The following is a 15,970-nucleotide window of genomic DNA, read 5'->3' on the forward strand; positions in this document are numbered from 1 at the left end:
TATGGTCTGTTTGCATCTCTTTCCTGTAGACACCTGCATTATTAACATTTTCTTGATCTTTCATAATGCCAACTTCTCGGGAAAAGGTCCAATTATCGGGATCTAAAAGTTATCAATTCTGCTATGATTTTTTTCCATTCAGCCACACCCAAAATGACCATTCACAGTACCTGAAACTTTGTTTTTTTTCTATATGAATCCAAGATAGCTGCCCTCCAACACACTGGGTCTTCAAGTACAAGGACTAAATTAAAATGTGCTTACATAGTTTATTTTTAAAGTAATTTAAAATACAGTGTAAATATACATTAAAGATACTGTGGCAATTTAGATATGGAATAACATGAAGTTATTTACATGTTTGTATATGTATGCGTGCATATATATACATGAAGTGCAGATAAATACAAGACACTACAAAATAAACAAAAAATTCAATATGATAATTTACTGACAATCATTTTCATCATATTTATTACTTAATTTGTTATGTTAATGGCTGCAGACAAATTCCTAATACTGAAATATGTCATCTAAATATTTAGCTTTTATATAAACTATAGTACCTCAAATTTAACAGTATATAAATAGGATTCGAATTAAAAAACAAAACAAAACAAAACAAAACAAAACAGAACAGTCGTCTTCCCTGCCACACTCCTTATTTATCTGTAAAGGCTTCAGCTCAGAGTTCAAAAAGACTCTTGAAATCACAGCCCTCAATATGTGATATCTCAGCTTTTAAGCATACATCATGACTGAAGATACAAAGGCAGATATAAAATCTCTAACCACCATATAAAAAACAATGCACAATTTTAATCTAAGAGGCAGTGGATTCAAGTCCAGGTTGGGCTCTGGAAGGGTAAACACCATGGGAAACATTGCCAAGAGATGGTAAAAGGGGAGAAAGTGATCATCTAATTAAGGTGGGGTAGGCACTCTCCCCAACACTGAAGGTCCTCACGTGGCCCTGAACATGACCATTGTGGATGATGGAGGATATTTATGTTTGTGATAACCGTAAATGGCCCTGCCTTTTGAGACTCCTCAGCAAGCACACAGACTCCATTTTTTCCCTATGGCACCAAGAAAGGAATGTTCAACCTCTGAACTTGGCATCTCTCCCATGAGTGCCAAGGAAAGAGTACAACCTGTTGGGTTCCCTAAGTCATGAAACAGCTTCTAAACTTTGGTCTAGAATATGCACATCAGTTATCTGTCTGTGGCTTGCTGTGAGTGCTATCAACTTATTTCACATCTGTTATTTGAAACAGTGAATGCAACTGCCTGAAAAAAAAGTGAAAAATCCTATTTGTTGATCTGATCCTCTAAAAGTCCATGTCATTCATATGTGTGAATTTGTCTGAGGTCACTACCACATAGATCTGAGGCACAGAGATACTGGTGACAACAAACAGATACAGTGAATATGGTTAGGAGATGTGAGACTCGTTGAGAAACACCTGAATTAAGTCTGTGGATCAACGGGAGACAGGCAGGATACAGACTATTCAGAAGTTTATTCAATAGACTATTCACCTGGAAAAAGTGTTTTGAATTTGGAAGGTAACCAAACAAGGTAGGAGGGAAAAGTAAATAGCAATTTCTACCCTAAGTGGGAAACTTTTACTAAAGAGGAAAATAACTTCTAGACAATAATCATGTCTCTGCCTTTTTTCTTTACCAGGAGATATGGCTTTGGGGTCCAATTCCCTGATGTTAGGACATAGTAACAGCTGCAAATTACAAATGTATTGTAAAACCAAAGAATAAAATCTCTTCCTAAATTGGTCCACCTCCTCTAACTTCAGTCAATAGAGTACAAATCAAGATGGGGTTCTAAATAATTAAGGCATCCCAAATACATAATTGGGGGGCATACTAAAAATTGAAGTTGTTTGAAGAAAGGCTCTGAGGGACTCTTCTAAATCAGCATCCATGTGAATGATATCCTCTGCACATCAGACACGGACAGACCTGAAGATGAGGCTGGGAGTGAAGAGGCCAGCAGGTGCTGTCTCCACAGGACTGCAGGGCCAGATTTAGTTTCCTCACATCATGGTGGATTTTTAGGAGGCATGCCACGATATGTAAAATCAATTATCACAGAATAGGAATAAACTCCAAATCATTATGTCTCTTTTCCTACTTTTGCTATTTGAGAACCTGGATAATTTGGGATTGTAAGGTGCATTTAAAAAAAAAATCTCCACCCTTCCTGAAAGAGCCATCACATGAGCCACTGTTGGGAAGCCTGATTATGCCCATTCACAGTGCAAGGCACAGAGAGCCAACACAACTGATAAAACCACTCTCGTCTAACAAGGAGAAACGGCACTTTCTCATACTTCACAGACTTTAGAGGAATACAAAGATTATTTCACTGCTCAGACATTTACACACAACAGAAAAAGCCTTCAGTTAACTGACTAGTTCCCGTAAGTTGGTGGCATTACAGCACAACAAAAGTCACCTGTAATATACGTAAAAGTTTTGTACTCGAGGATTTTTTCACATAACAGATGAGATGATTGACTTGGACTCATCAAGCTCACTCTCATACTGATTATACTGTCAGCAGTGACTAGGGCACCCACGTGTGTGTTTCAAAGGTGTGCATGTGGCAGTTCTAAAGTATCTACTATGTCTCTGAAAAGCTAAGGTTTCATTATTGAAACGCTGTTATAATTTCAAATGTGATCCTCTTCTAGTGACTGGCATTACCTTCTTGTGTAATTAATATTCCATGTGATTTAGAGCACATATCCTGATTTTCTCAATGCTCATAAATACTTTTTCTGTTGGAAACATTTCCAGGGAAAAGCAGCTTCAGTCTATCCCTAGCATATGGCCATGACTTGCTTCCACACACAATCAATATGAAGAAAAAAGACTATCCTCACAAATCTGTAAGATTAAAACTTCAAACAAAAGCACAATTTGAACAAGCATTTTTGTAGCTTGTTTCAAAAAAGGGACCGTATCAAGTACTGCCACAATATATGCCTCACAATGAGAAAGGAGAGCGGCCTCACGCCCATGTCTTTAACAGCAAATGCTTTAATTCCTCACTGAGCATCTGTGGAATTAGCTCACAGACAACTCAGAGGCAGGAACACTCTGGCCTGGGTTAAAATAAAATGAAGGTTGAGATTTCTCTATGCAGCAGCAAGTGAAGTAGGACTCTGAATCACTTTTTGGAGTCAAGTTGGTCTTTGAAAGAAAATCAATTTGCCTTAAGAGGCTCTAATTTAGTAGGATGCCAGATGCTTGCAAGGGTGCTTTAACTGAGGGTGTTGTAGACTAAGGGACTGGTCCACTAGAGAGATTACCTCTGTTCCAGCAGAGGGTAGTCAGGGTGTCAGAAAGGCAATTCCTATTACTAAGGGCCACCAAGGATCCAGAGACCAAGAAGCTCTAGCAACACAAAATTATAGTGTAAAAAATCAACACTAGCAGGTGAAAAGAAAAGGAGACAAAAGTATCAGATTTTTTCATTATATTACTAATTTTTACAACATTAAATATTTTTTACTCCTTTATTTCAATGCACTGATATTTCTTTCTGGTTGTGATTCTGCCTACTGTTATTCTCTTTACCTTTAAATCCTAATCCATTATTCCATTTTTAATTTTAAAAGCATAAATGCTCCAAGGCATAGTTGTATATGTGTGTGTGTGTATAATTTAACCTATTGACTCTAGAAACATTAATTTAAAGTAGAAGAGATTGAGATTACAGATCATAATATCACGTAAAAAGAACTGTCTACAGTCAATACCTGAGTGTCTGTACAGTGAAGAACTCTGAAGTAAGAAGTAAAATACTGTGGCCAAGGGGGCCAGTGCTGTGGCAATTGATGGCAGGGAACCAGCTTTTCGGAATCTTGAGAAGAAAGGCTCTTTGCCATATGCAGATATGTATAGAAATAATATGAGGATTATTAAAATAGAAATAATGATTGATGAATGATCAGATGTTGATGGTAAATATAAATGGATAGTAAACACCTATTTCTATGCCCTATAAATTCAGTGAAATTCCTAATAAAGGCTGTAAATTGAAAGACATAACAGAAAATTATGTATGACTTTATTCCTGCTAAAGATGATGAAACAATTTCAATCTCTGGTTCAAAATAATTTAAGAATCTTGTACCTTTATGTTTAGATTATGTTTCAACTAAGCATAGACTTTAGAAGGCATAGTGCCCCTACCACTGTCTTAAAACAGCATCTTTATCATTTGTAGGACAATTTCTCAAAAGCCAAAATTAGATTTCAATAAAATACTTTGACACTTTACAGAGTTACAAGTAGAATTTAAGTTGTATGCCTGTGTACTGCACTTTTACATTGTTTTCCTATTACTGTAATTATACATTTGTGATACCCCTATAATGCTGCTAGCAGAGGATACGTGCATATGATTTATCAGTATTTATATGTTAATGGAATAAAATTTCATAAAATCTCAAAGTTATAAAGATTGTTTTACACATCCTCTAAACCAGGGGTCAGCAAACCATGACCCATGAGTCAAATCTGGCCTGTCACCTGTTTGTGTGTGGCCCATCAGCTAAAAAATTTCTATTTTTAAATGGAATTTTAAAAGTCAAAGAAGCTTAATATTTCATGACACGTGATAATCATGATTTTCAAATTTCAGTGTCCTGAAAGAAAGTGGTATTGGTACACAGCCACAGCCATTTACATGTTGTCTATGGCTGCTTTCTGCTACAATGGCAGAGTGGAGTAGTGTGATGGAGACCACATGACCTGTTAAGTCCAAAGTATTTATTATCAGGCCCTTACAGAAATAGTTTGCTGAATCCTGCTCTAAGCCCAGAGAAGGCATCTGGAATGCTGGATAGAATGTTTACAGTGGAATCAGTGTATGACATAATTTGGTTTCATTTACAGATATCATATACATTACTCATTACTGCTTTTGAATATTATCATCTACTTGGTAAACAAATAAAAATAAACCTACGTTAAAAAAACTCCTTATTTCCTTGAAATGTTTAGGACCAGCAAAATAATCATATATAAAAGCAGTATATTTTTAAGAAAAAATAATAAATGAACAATTTAAATTACATTTTTTTAGTAATGATTTCAAGGTTTCTCAGAGAACACCAGACAGTAAAGGGCAGATTTCAAAAGTCTTATAGCAGATTTCTGGTTTCTAAATTTCTGGGATATAGTACTTAACACAGTATTTGAGATTCTATAATTATTATGCAAGAGACATTGTGGAGAGTTACTTTTCCAAAAAAAAAATGGGGGGTGGGGAGGGGAGGATAAGCTATTTTAAAATATGAAACTAGCCAAAATTAAAAAGAATGGCAAACAATTTAAACATTTTTCCCTTTCCATTAATAGGGAGCTACATAGTCTGCTGGTGTAAAACTTGGTAGAAATTGACTGTTTTCATTTTAACAGGCTGATCCCCCTATCTGTGTCAGATAAAATCATAGCACTTATTATTTGTTACCATGGATACCATGAAGATACTGCCATCCACTAAAAAGTATTAGAGGAAGACAACATAATTTTCTGGGACGAGTCCTGTTTTGCCTTCATAAGTTGCCTTCAACCATCCTGGTTCCACTGATGGGTACACTGGCAAAAATTAAAATACATAAAGAAATATCACTCAGTCAACATTAGCTTCAAATAATTCTATACACAAATGGGTAAAAATCCACATCAGATTGTATGCATATACTCAAGCTGTCAAAACAGTGTCACAGCACCTGTAAAGCTGGAAATGCCTTTTGCATTTATATAATCAATCACTCTCTCTCTGACACAGGGGAGGAAACTGGGGTCTAGAGAGATTTGATGTGTTCACTTGTACAGGTATGAGAGGCTGGACTTGATTCTGAGTTTCTTGGCTTCTACTTTACACTCTTATCGCTACACTACTCCTTCTTCCTCCTCCCCATGATGATAAACTTAAGCAAAGGGAATGGATGTACTTACCATTAGAAAATATTGCTCCCTGGGGGAAGGAAAGCTCATGGCTGTGCTCTGCTTTACAGGAATACATGGCTTTGGCTTGGCTGAAAGAGCAAAAGACAATTTGTGAAAACCACAACGCTCAAGTATATTTATACTTAAAACTATTCTTAAAAAAAGACACTGGTTTTAGTTATAAGTGAAGCATGATATACATAATGTGCACATGTAAGTGTGCATAAGTGCATTTCACAAAGTGAACACATTTGTGCAACCAGAGAACGCTGACAGCACAACCCAAAGCCTTTCTTGGGCTTCCAGGCAATGCCCCCAAGGGTAATCACCTGACTCAATACAAACAAAATAAGCTGGTTTTAAAGAACGCTATTATTTGGTAGTATTCTGCTAAATAGGCTCTTTTTCAGCTCTATAGAGGTTCTTAGGTACCTTAAAGCCCTATTTATTTATTTGCCACTTTAATTTCAGACTATCAGAGGCGAGATCCACAAATTAAAAGGTCTACAGGGTATGGTAAATAAACTAAGTGGGCATGAAATAAGAAAAACAATAGGATAAGTTGATGATAAATGGCAACCAACAAGAGCCTCACTGTCAGGGAGACATGGGGACATGTCTTTGTAAATCAGAGTATACTCATCTCTTAAAAGGGAAGCCAGCACTCAGCTCTGACATCTGTTCTCATATGGGAGTTCAGGCTCCAAGTAGCCAGATACTCTGTTTTTTTAAGGGAAGCCAGAATTTCAGAGTTTTATATGAGAGCTGTTTCAAACCATCTGAGCCAACACTAAAAAAGCCATCATCTGAGGAGGCTAATCAAGTCACCAATGAAGTCGCCTTTACTCTGCAACATCCAATGACCTGACTCCACCTACTTCTCACCATCTCTACCACAACCAGAGTCCAAGCCAAGACCATTTCTGGCATAGCTCACTGAACGGCTTCCTAACTTCCTAAATCCTCTGGGCTTCCTCTTCTGTCCCCTTGCAATCCATTCTATACAGAGCAGCCAGAGGGTAGTTTGAAAGGTTTTGATGATCACATGGTGATCCACATGATTTCCCTGAAAACAACCCTGAACTTGTTCCCAACTCTGGCCTCCATACCATATACAGTCTGGCACCTGCCAGAATTTCCTATATCTTTTGTACCTGCCTCTACTCACCTACTATACGTCAGTCACACCGGCCCTCTTTCTCCTCCCAAAACACGCCAAACCCATCCCCACCTCAGGGCTGGCGGGGCCTCGCTCTGAGATATTTTCTTGATCTTCACTCGGCTATGGCCCTCTAGTTTATCTTAAATTTCCTGAGTTTCACTGAAGGCCAGGTCTTTCCTGACCACACACTGTAAAATAGCTGCCCAGGCAACTCTCATATTCTCCAGTTTAAAGTCTGCATGGTATTCTGGTGCCATTGTTGATATTTCTGTTGTCTTCTCCCCCAGTTAGAATGTAACCTCTGTGAACAATGCCTGATGCTTAATAGTAACTCAGTAAATATTTGCTGAATTAATGAGTTAAAAAAAAAGGGAAGATGCTCTGGACTCTTTTTCTACATGATAAGTCCTCTTAAAGATTCAAGACATCTTGTCTTTCCTCCCTGAGGTCCCAATCAATACTTCATCTGCAAAGAAGCATCAGCAGTATTTGCCATCTGAGGCCCTCAAAGTCACAGTGTTACATTATGATTACATTTCTCTATTGGAGCTAGACCCTGGGTCTTATCTCTAAACTTCTAGAATGAGGCTAGGTCACTTAAACTAGGGTTCCCAAGTGGCTACCTGAAGATGGGAAAGCTTACAGAGGAAAACGATGGCCCTGCCCCCAGAGTCTATTTCATATGAGGTAAGTCTCAGGCTGTACTTTCAGAAACTTTGCTAGGAGAGTCTGCGGTAGGCACACACCACCACTTCCCAATGAAACATGGTCTAAGGAAAAACTGATGAAGTGGAGGCACCCAGAGAAGGACAAGATTTTACACTAAAGAACAGCCATGTGCTCACAGGTGCATGTGAACGTGTGCACGTGGGTGTGTTGGTTGACATGGGCTGGGGGTGCGGGGAGAGGATGCTACCAAGTTATGAAGACTTCTGAGAATCAGACTATGGTGATCTTATATAGAAATGATACTAGTTTTTCCTATAAATCTTCTAGTCAAGTATAGACATTTGATCTGATATAATTTGGTATAACTTGATCTGATATAATTTGCTGTGATATAATGTGATCTGATATCTGATATAATTGTGGGTTGCAGAGACTTTTCTCTAAAAATATGTAAAGATTTTTTAAAGAGTCAAATTTTCTAGCAGCAGTGATTTCCACCAATAATTACTGTCTTATTACTTTGAATCATTAAGATAAATTAAGGTATGCATAAGGAAACAAATTCCAGAGTTATAGAAATGATTAAGATATAATAATCCTTGCAATGACATAATTTTTCATATACTTTAAAATGCAACCAAATTATTTATATTAATATTTCAGACATGAGTGTTCTCCTTATAGTTGTTTATGGGATTGGATGGTAAGGGAGCGCATGCAGAATAATTACATCGCTAAATAAATGGATACTGTTAAATGTGTAAAAATATACAGCACAAAATAATATCTGTCATGACTTTTCAGTTATCTGTGCATGTGACTAGACAGGCATAATTTTCTTCTGCTGAGCTCTGTAACTACAGGTGTTAACTCAGCAGAGAGCTTTGATGATTTAATGTAGAATTCTGTGTCAGTGAAGTTTTCTTTCCAGGCGCTAATGCTTCTTCTTTTACTGCCTTGGTGTATTGAAGAAGATGTGAAAATAACACTGTCACCTATTGAGTCTCTGTTCACAAGATTCTAATACCCTTTGAAAAGGATTTTGAGAATCCTGTTTCCCATCGCGTTGGAGAGTAAGGTAATAATGCTCGCTGCCCTGAAAGCCGTTTCTTCTCTTATCATTTGGAAGATGATCTGTTCACAAGCCCTATTCCTAATTCTAAACACTGTCTAATGCTGATGAGTAGACTTAAAGGTTTGACAGGGTCAGTGTGCAAAATTCTCAATACTCGTCTTAATGATAAGCAAAATAAAAAATTCACCAAATCAAAATTGATATAATGTTTTCTGAAGGGCCACTTAACAATGTTAAACACACATACACACTCACTCTCTCTCACACACATTTTTTGTATGCTGAGAATTTCACTTCTGAAGGGGGTAGGAATGCACTTCTGAGGGGAGTAGGAAGATAAAGTCTAAAAGGTGCCAAAGCAGTAACATACAGAAAAACTAACAAATCACCACAATCTAATTATTCATCAGTAGAGGATTTAATAAACAAAATACACCAAATCCAATGAATTATTAGGTAGCTACTATGAATAATGCTATAGAAGAAAACATGACACGAAACAGTGTCAGCATGCAAGGCAAACATTTTACAGAAAAAGTAGTCATTGGCAAGACCTCCAAACTGCCTATGACAATTTGCAATAAACACTTATAGGTAATGCAATAAATGCACACTGGTTGGAGATTTCTTAAAATTAGTTATATTACTCTTTTCTTAGGTTTTTGCCAACAAATACGGGCTGTTTCTGGCTTGGATGTCTGAGTATTGGATTTCTCAATGCTAAAAATCTCTTACAGGAGCTTGTAGAGTTAAAGTTGCTTGTGTCAAAGACAAGAATATTGCAACTCCATTAAAATGGAGTGAAAAACTGAATAAAAAAGTATTTTTAGGTTAAAATGTGTATTTTATCTATTTGTCCAACAATTCTGTTGAGCATGTACTTTCTTGGGCACCATGGTGGGAATAATACCACGAACACCACCTTCATGGGTCTTTTTCTGTGTTTATCACAGAGGAGCAGTTCTCAAAGTGCGCTCAAGGGAAATCTGGAAGGAGGGGTAGGTGGGGCCCTGAGAGGCACTACTCTGACAGCTAATGGAATGTGTATGAGAATCCATTTATTTCCTATTATGCCAGATATTAAGGAGATCTTCAAAAATGTAAAATAATGCCAGTTCCTGAGCTCCTGGCAGTGACCATCATTAAGGGATAGAAGCCGACTGCAGCATGGCAGGTGTACGGCCACAGCAGAGCAGGGGGCTTCTGTGTGGCCTAGCTTAGGGGAAGATAAGAAACAACTCCTGTTGTCTTAAACACATTAGAAATATGGTCTTTGGAAGAGGGAAGAGATGGGAAGGCGAGACCCTGTTATGACTTGGGGATAGGCACATAAACTGTCTGACTTGGTTTTACAGAAAAGGGTGACCCCCGCATATGCTGGGGGACTTATGATCATCCAGGGGACTTGAGCCATATAACGAGTTTGGATTTTGAAAGGAAACCTACATATTTCCTTCGTCCATCTTTTTTATGTAGAAATGAAGGCCAAGAGAAATGAACATTATGGCAGAGTCAGGCTAAAATGTACATCTCCTGATTGATGATCTAGTGCATATCTGGTGAATCCACTTAAATATCATTTGTAAAGTCTCAAGATAATGTCACTGAAAAATCACTTCTACTATTAATAATTGTTGACTGTTAATAAGAGTGAATAATCACACCTGCATCTTGCTATTGTCACCCATTAGCTATGAGCTTATTTTGGTTAAATAAATTCATAAACATTTTAAAATTTTCTGTTTAAATTTCTAATACAGTAAGTATTAACAGATATAACCCACATAAACAAAAACTCTTTGGAGATCCTCAACAATTTTTTTAGTTGTATAAGTTGTTTGAGAACCACTGTCAACAGGTAGGATTAGATGGCTGTGCAACAAAATGTGGTTATCTTTAGGTGGCAAAATGAGAGGTGGCTTTTATTCACTTTTTTAGTTTATCAGTATTCTTCATATTCCCTAAAAAAAGAAAAAAATGTTATTTTTAATAACCATGGCTTCCTTTGTCTTTCTTATGTGTGTCACAGCGCTTTATCTTATGTAGGTCTTACATGTGTCACTGTGCTCTGAACCAATGACTTACAGCCTTTTAAAAACTCAAATTCACTAAATGAAAAGACTTTGCTGAGCTTTGTTTTGGTGCTTTGTAATTATAAACAAAATATTGGTTTTAAATTATAATAATAGAAAATTTGATTGTTTATAATGGGCCAGGCACTCAATTCTTAATTAATTCTCAATTCAACCTTCAGAAAATATTAGTACAGCTTGCCTAAATTATATTACTTTAAAGTGGATTTCCCCACTGCCCAAGTATAACTCATTGAGACAGAGCTGAAAGCTTTAAGGGTACTGTTTTCCACAGGCCTTTGTAATCGTGAGACAGAGCCTAGTGACATTTGGCTCTTGAAAGCATTTTACAGGTTAAGAGAAACAAGTATAAAATAACCAATGTCTGCTTAGGGTCACGCTAAGTACTATGACATTATTCTCTATTCCAGTGGTTCTCAAACTTTTTTTTGTGCCTAAGAATCACTTGGGGAAGTTGTCAAAAATATATATTCTCCGGGCCTCAGTCTCAGATACTATGGTTTACAGAGTCTGTGGCAAATTCAGGAATATTCATTTTAACAAGTCTGGCAGGTTAAGTTCCCTTGCAGAGGGGCCCCTCCCACTCCACTGAACCTGATTTCTTAAAGATTTCCAGTGATGTCTTAGAGGTTAAAACCAGTGCCCTCCTCTCATGAGCTCCTTGACTTTTTGGTAGCTTCTACCACACTGACCTTGCTTTCTCCTCGTGATCATTCCTCCACCTTCTTCTTTGCCTGACCCTTAAATGAAACCATTCCTCAAAGACCAATGCCCAGACACTTTACCTTTTCCCTCAGTAAGCCCCATTGCTGGGTAAGCGCACCTTCATCTATACAGTATAACTGCTGTGCAGAAGTTTCTGGCATCAAACTTCATGCTCTCTCCTGGTTCCAGCTGCACGTTTCTAACTGCCTCTCAATGCTCCTCAGGCTCCTCAAACACTGGGGCCAAAATGTTCCTTGCCCCTCTACATACTCTCATGAACTAAGCTCAGAAGCTAAATTATCAATCACTCTTTCTGACAGTCAGTCTCGAAGACTTGGAACCTTCTTTACCTGTCTCATTCCCAGTAGCAAAGCAGTTGCTCAATCCTAGTTCTAGCCATAAAATTCTCCTTACAGTTTTTCATGCTTTTGTTAATGCCCTAATTAAGGTCTTTTAAATATCACCAGTTCCACCTTAAATGGTTCTCTTCCCTTCAACAACCTCCTTGAAAAGCCACTTGAATGATCTGATCAAGTGCATCACTGATTAGATCACCTCTTTGCTCACTGACTCTCAGAGCCTGCAGTGAATCCAGAGGTGTTATTTTTCTGTTGCTCCAGACTATTCACTAAAATCTCGCAACTGGTCTCTTTCCCAAATGTGGCTAGTCTCTCTACCACCCACTACCAGTTCTATCATTCTTCAAGTTCCAATTCAAGAGTATCCTAAGTTCCCTAGAAGGAAAGCAAAATAGGCATTGTAGGAGGTTAGTAAGGGAAATACCCTCAACTTCTGTTGTTTAGTTATATTTAATGGTACAAAAGGATTTCAAATGACTGTTAAGAGTTAATGTTCAAATACCAAACACATATTAATTAGAGGCTGACGATCTAAAGCAAGCAGTTTCAATAATAATAATTATAACAATATTAGTTATTATCGTAGAGACCGTCTATGGAGAATTTACCATGTACTTCAAATACATCACTTTGTACACTGACAACAATTTGTCAGAAACAGAATTGTGACCTTCATTTTATAGATAAAGAAAATGGATTTCCCAGAATTCAGACCAAGATGGCAGAGTAACAGGACATGGACCTCACCTCCACCCATGAACACATCCAAAATACATCTACATGTGGAACAATTCTCACTGAAAACGAATTGGAAACTGGCAGGAGGACTGCTGTACAACCAAGGCTGTAAGAAAGATACACATGTAATTGAGTAGGAAGGGAAGAGAAGCATTTGGGTCAGGATCTGTACCCCTGGGAGGGAACTCAGAGGAAAAGAGAGATTAGACAGGCAGAGACCTATCCTGGGAAGTGAGTGATACAAGCCCCAGGTTGGGTGCCCCAGTCCTGAGGGCCTATGTGGGGGAGAAAAGTGCCCTTGGCTGGTTGGAGGGCCAGTGGTACCAACAGGAGGGCTGTGGGAAGCCTGGATTCCTCTTGGGAAGAGCACACGCACACTGGCTTTTCCCCCGGCAGGGCGGAGAGAGGTCGATCCTAGCGGCTGCTGGGTTTCTGGCAGCTGCCTCACCACATGCACCCCAGCTCAAGCCCAGCCAATGCTCCAGCCCCACAGACTCCACATCACAGTGCAGCACTGGACCTGGGACAGCAAGGACTAGGGAGAAGACTTGACTGTGGGATGCAGAGGTGACCCGGTGCCAGGGCAGAGACTGGGTGGGGCAGCGGCAGCCATTGGTGGCACTTACTCAATCAGTGCATCAGAAGTGACCCAGATCTCTGACGGTGGCCACTCCACACTCTGTGTGTGTGTGTGTGATAGCCCCCCATACACACAGAGAGTCCGTGCATGTCCTGCCTGCCTTGCAGAACAGTTCTATGACACGGTAGGGGAGCAGAGGTCGGGGCAGTGATTGGCTGTGAGGGATGAAGGTGTCTTGCACCAGAGGCTGTGTCTGAGCAGAGCCATGGGCACCTGCACAGCCAGTGCATCGGACCTCTGTCTGCAGCTGACATGAGCTGAGAGCCTGCATGGGCCCCACCTGCTTTAGCACTTCCCCCTCTGGGGCAAGGGTCCTGGTGCAGGGAGAGGGAAAAACACACACTTAAAGGGAACAGAGCCAGTTCAGGCCATACCTTCAGGGCTTCTGCTCCAGCAACGTGGGATCAGACCCTGTCCCCGGTAGGACAGTGACAGTCACTAAGCAGAGGCAAAGCCACGCCTCACGTCCTGTGCAGGCTCTAGTCCCTCCAGCACCAGCCACACCCCCTACCAAGGTGACAGCTGTCTGCACACCCTGAGAAAAGATGTGACTTGCATCTACATCAAATCCAGCTCTTTCACCAAAGGCATTGGGCAAACACAGTCTGTATGGGGATACTCCCACATAAGATCACCCCTTGAAGACCGCAACAGGTAACCGTTTTACCTAAATTGATAAAGGCAGACGAAGTTAAGCAAAATAAAAGGGCAGGTGAAAAGTTATGACACTGTCCACAAGTGCTGCGCGCTGACGGACAGAGAAGACTTAACCTTCAATGTATCACTGAGTGAACTCTAAGTTTGTGCCTACAACTATTAGAAGTGGATTTAGAGTATTTGGAATGTAAAAGCATATTGTAAATGCATAGGTTGATTGTTGAACATCTGAGTAAGCTTATTGTATAACAGAGTAATTAATTTACTGTCATATACTGATTTACTTCATTAATATCTTGCTGTCTTAAAGCTCTGAAAAGATTATCTCTGATTCCAGTACTTGAGTTCTTAAGATTGTTTAGAGCTTCCTAATAAAAGGGCTCCATCTAGTGGAGCAATTCAATCATTTAGCAAGACAGACAGAAGTAGCAAGGTTAAATCCCTTACACTAAGGCCTAACAGTAGTGACAGTTTCAGAGAGATCAGGTTTGCTCTGACATGCACAGTGCTTAGTGTTCACCATGCCTTGATAAAAAGGAAGAAGGTGAAGATGCTACAGACAGAGGTAAGGTACGTGCAAGTACGCTGGGATTTGCTATATAAATTCAAGGCATTGACCATCGTCCTAGTAAGATACCAAAGCGGCTCTACTCTGTGGAGTTAAAAACACTAACACAGGAGCACCCTTGCTAAGCTTTGGTAAAAAACAGTTTGAAGGTTACTGTTATTCCTAGTAACTAGGACAAAGCCCAATATTGTGTAGGTGCTTAAAAAATGTTTGCTGAGAAAGTTCACATACTTTTTATATGGTCAATAAAAATTCTATGGTTGAATAACTTCTAAAAGAACTACACAGTAATACTTCAATTCTATGTGATTCCTTTCCTTCACAGCCTCAATTAGCTGGATATGGGAAGCTGAAAATTTCCTCAGTACATCCAAAAAAAAAAAATCAAGGTTTGTCCTTCAAGTGTTCTCCTTCATATTCTCTTTCAACAAGCATTCACTGAATACTTCCAACCTATACTAGTTGCCGATGGTAAAAAAAAAAAAAAGAAAAAAAAATCATAAATAGCAAAATACTAAGAAATTCCATTAGTTTAGACATATTCAAAATTAAAACCCAAAGTCCACTGCAGATGAAAAGAATCAATTTGGACGGAGAAGAGGAAGCAGGTACCTTAGAAGCAAGCACACGAAGAGCAGTAAGATATAACAATTCTTGTCCTTTTGACAATGGAGCGGAAGGTAAAATCTGGAAACCCTGAATGAAGTACTGCACGCAAACACCAGAGCCGCCTGGGGCAATCAGCTCTAAGCACCATAGTGGCCACTAAGAATAAGCACAGTCTTTAATGCATGTTCATGAAGCTTCTTCCAGAAAAAAAGTTCTATTAACTTTTACAAGTCAAAAATACACATTTGAAAAATTTCCACAAACTAACTGTTATCAAAGGAGTCTTTGGTATGCAAAGAGTTACGGCAACTTTTGTCTTTCAGAAAACCTCTTTGTTTAGAACCCTTCCTTTGTGAAGGTTTTAGCGAACAAGGCACCGCTGTAACATTTTGACATGCTAAATGCTGTATATGGTCATGACCAGTTCCCCGTGAAGACAGCGAAGGTGGATTTGACCATCTGCAGACCTGAGGGGCAGAGCTGTCAAAGATGACCTGCCATGTCAACAATGTCACCACTATTTTATGTTTTTTACTTGAAGAGTTTTGAGAACTTACCGCCCAGAAGAAACTGACTTAAGTGAACCAGCGTTTTCAAACAATTGGGCCTTTGCTGCCACACTGAAAAATAATTTTAAAATACAAGTTTCATTAAAATCCATTAGAAAATCATGCAGCTCAAAGCGAAATTCAGGGTTATCAGTTCACCCA

At 39.0% G+C, this 15,970-nt stretch overlaps 1 protein-coding gene across 3 annotated transcripts in view; it reads right to left on the bottom strand.

Annotated features, from left to right (window-relative positions):
- Positions 1-327: 327 nt before the first annotated feature.
- ARHGAP42 (Rho GTPase activating protein 42) overlaps positions 328-15,970 on the bottom strand; it is a 289,662-nt gene continuing 274,019 nt past the window's right edge. For all 3 annotated transcript variants that reach the window (XM_024115293.3, XM_024115292.3, XM_055091433.1), the window contains 3 exons: positions 15,818-15,880; positions 5,995-6,074; positions 328-5,631 (listed from right to left, as the gene is read on the bottom strand). In XM_024115293.3, the coding sequence (XP_023971061.1) occupies positions 5,543-5,631; positions 5,995-6,074; positions 15,818-15,880 (232 nt within the window). In that variant the 3' untranslated portion in view covers positions 328-5,542. The remainder of the gene's footprint in view (positions 5,632-5,994; positions 6,075-15,817; positions 15,881-15,970) is intronic.

Source organism: Physeter macrocephalus, chromosome 16 (assembly GCF_002837175.3).
Source record: "Physeter macrocephalus isolate SW-GA chromosome 16, ASM283717v5, whole genome shotgun sequence".
NCBI lineage: Eukaryota > Metazoa > Chordata > Mammalia > Artiodactyla > Physeteridae > Physeter > Physeter macrocephalus.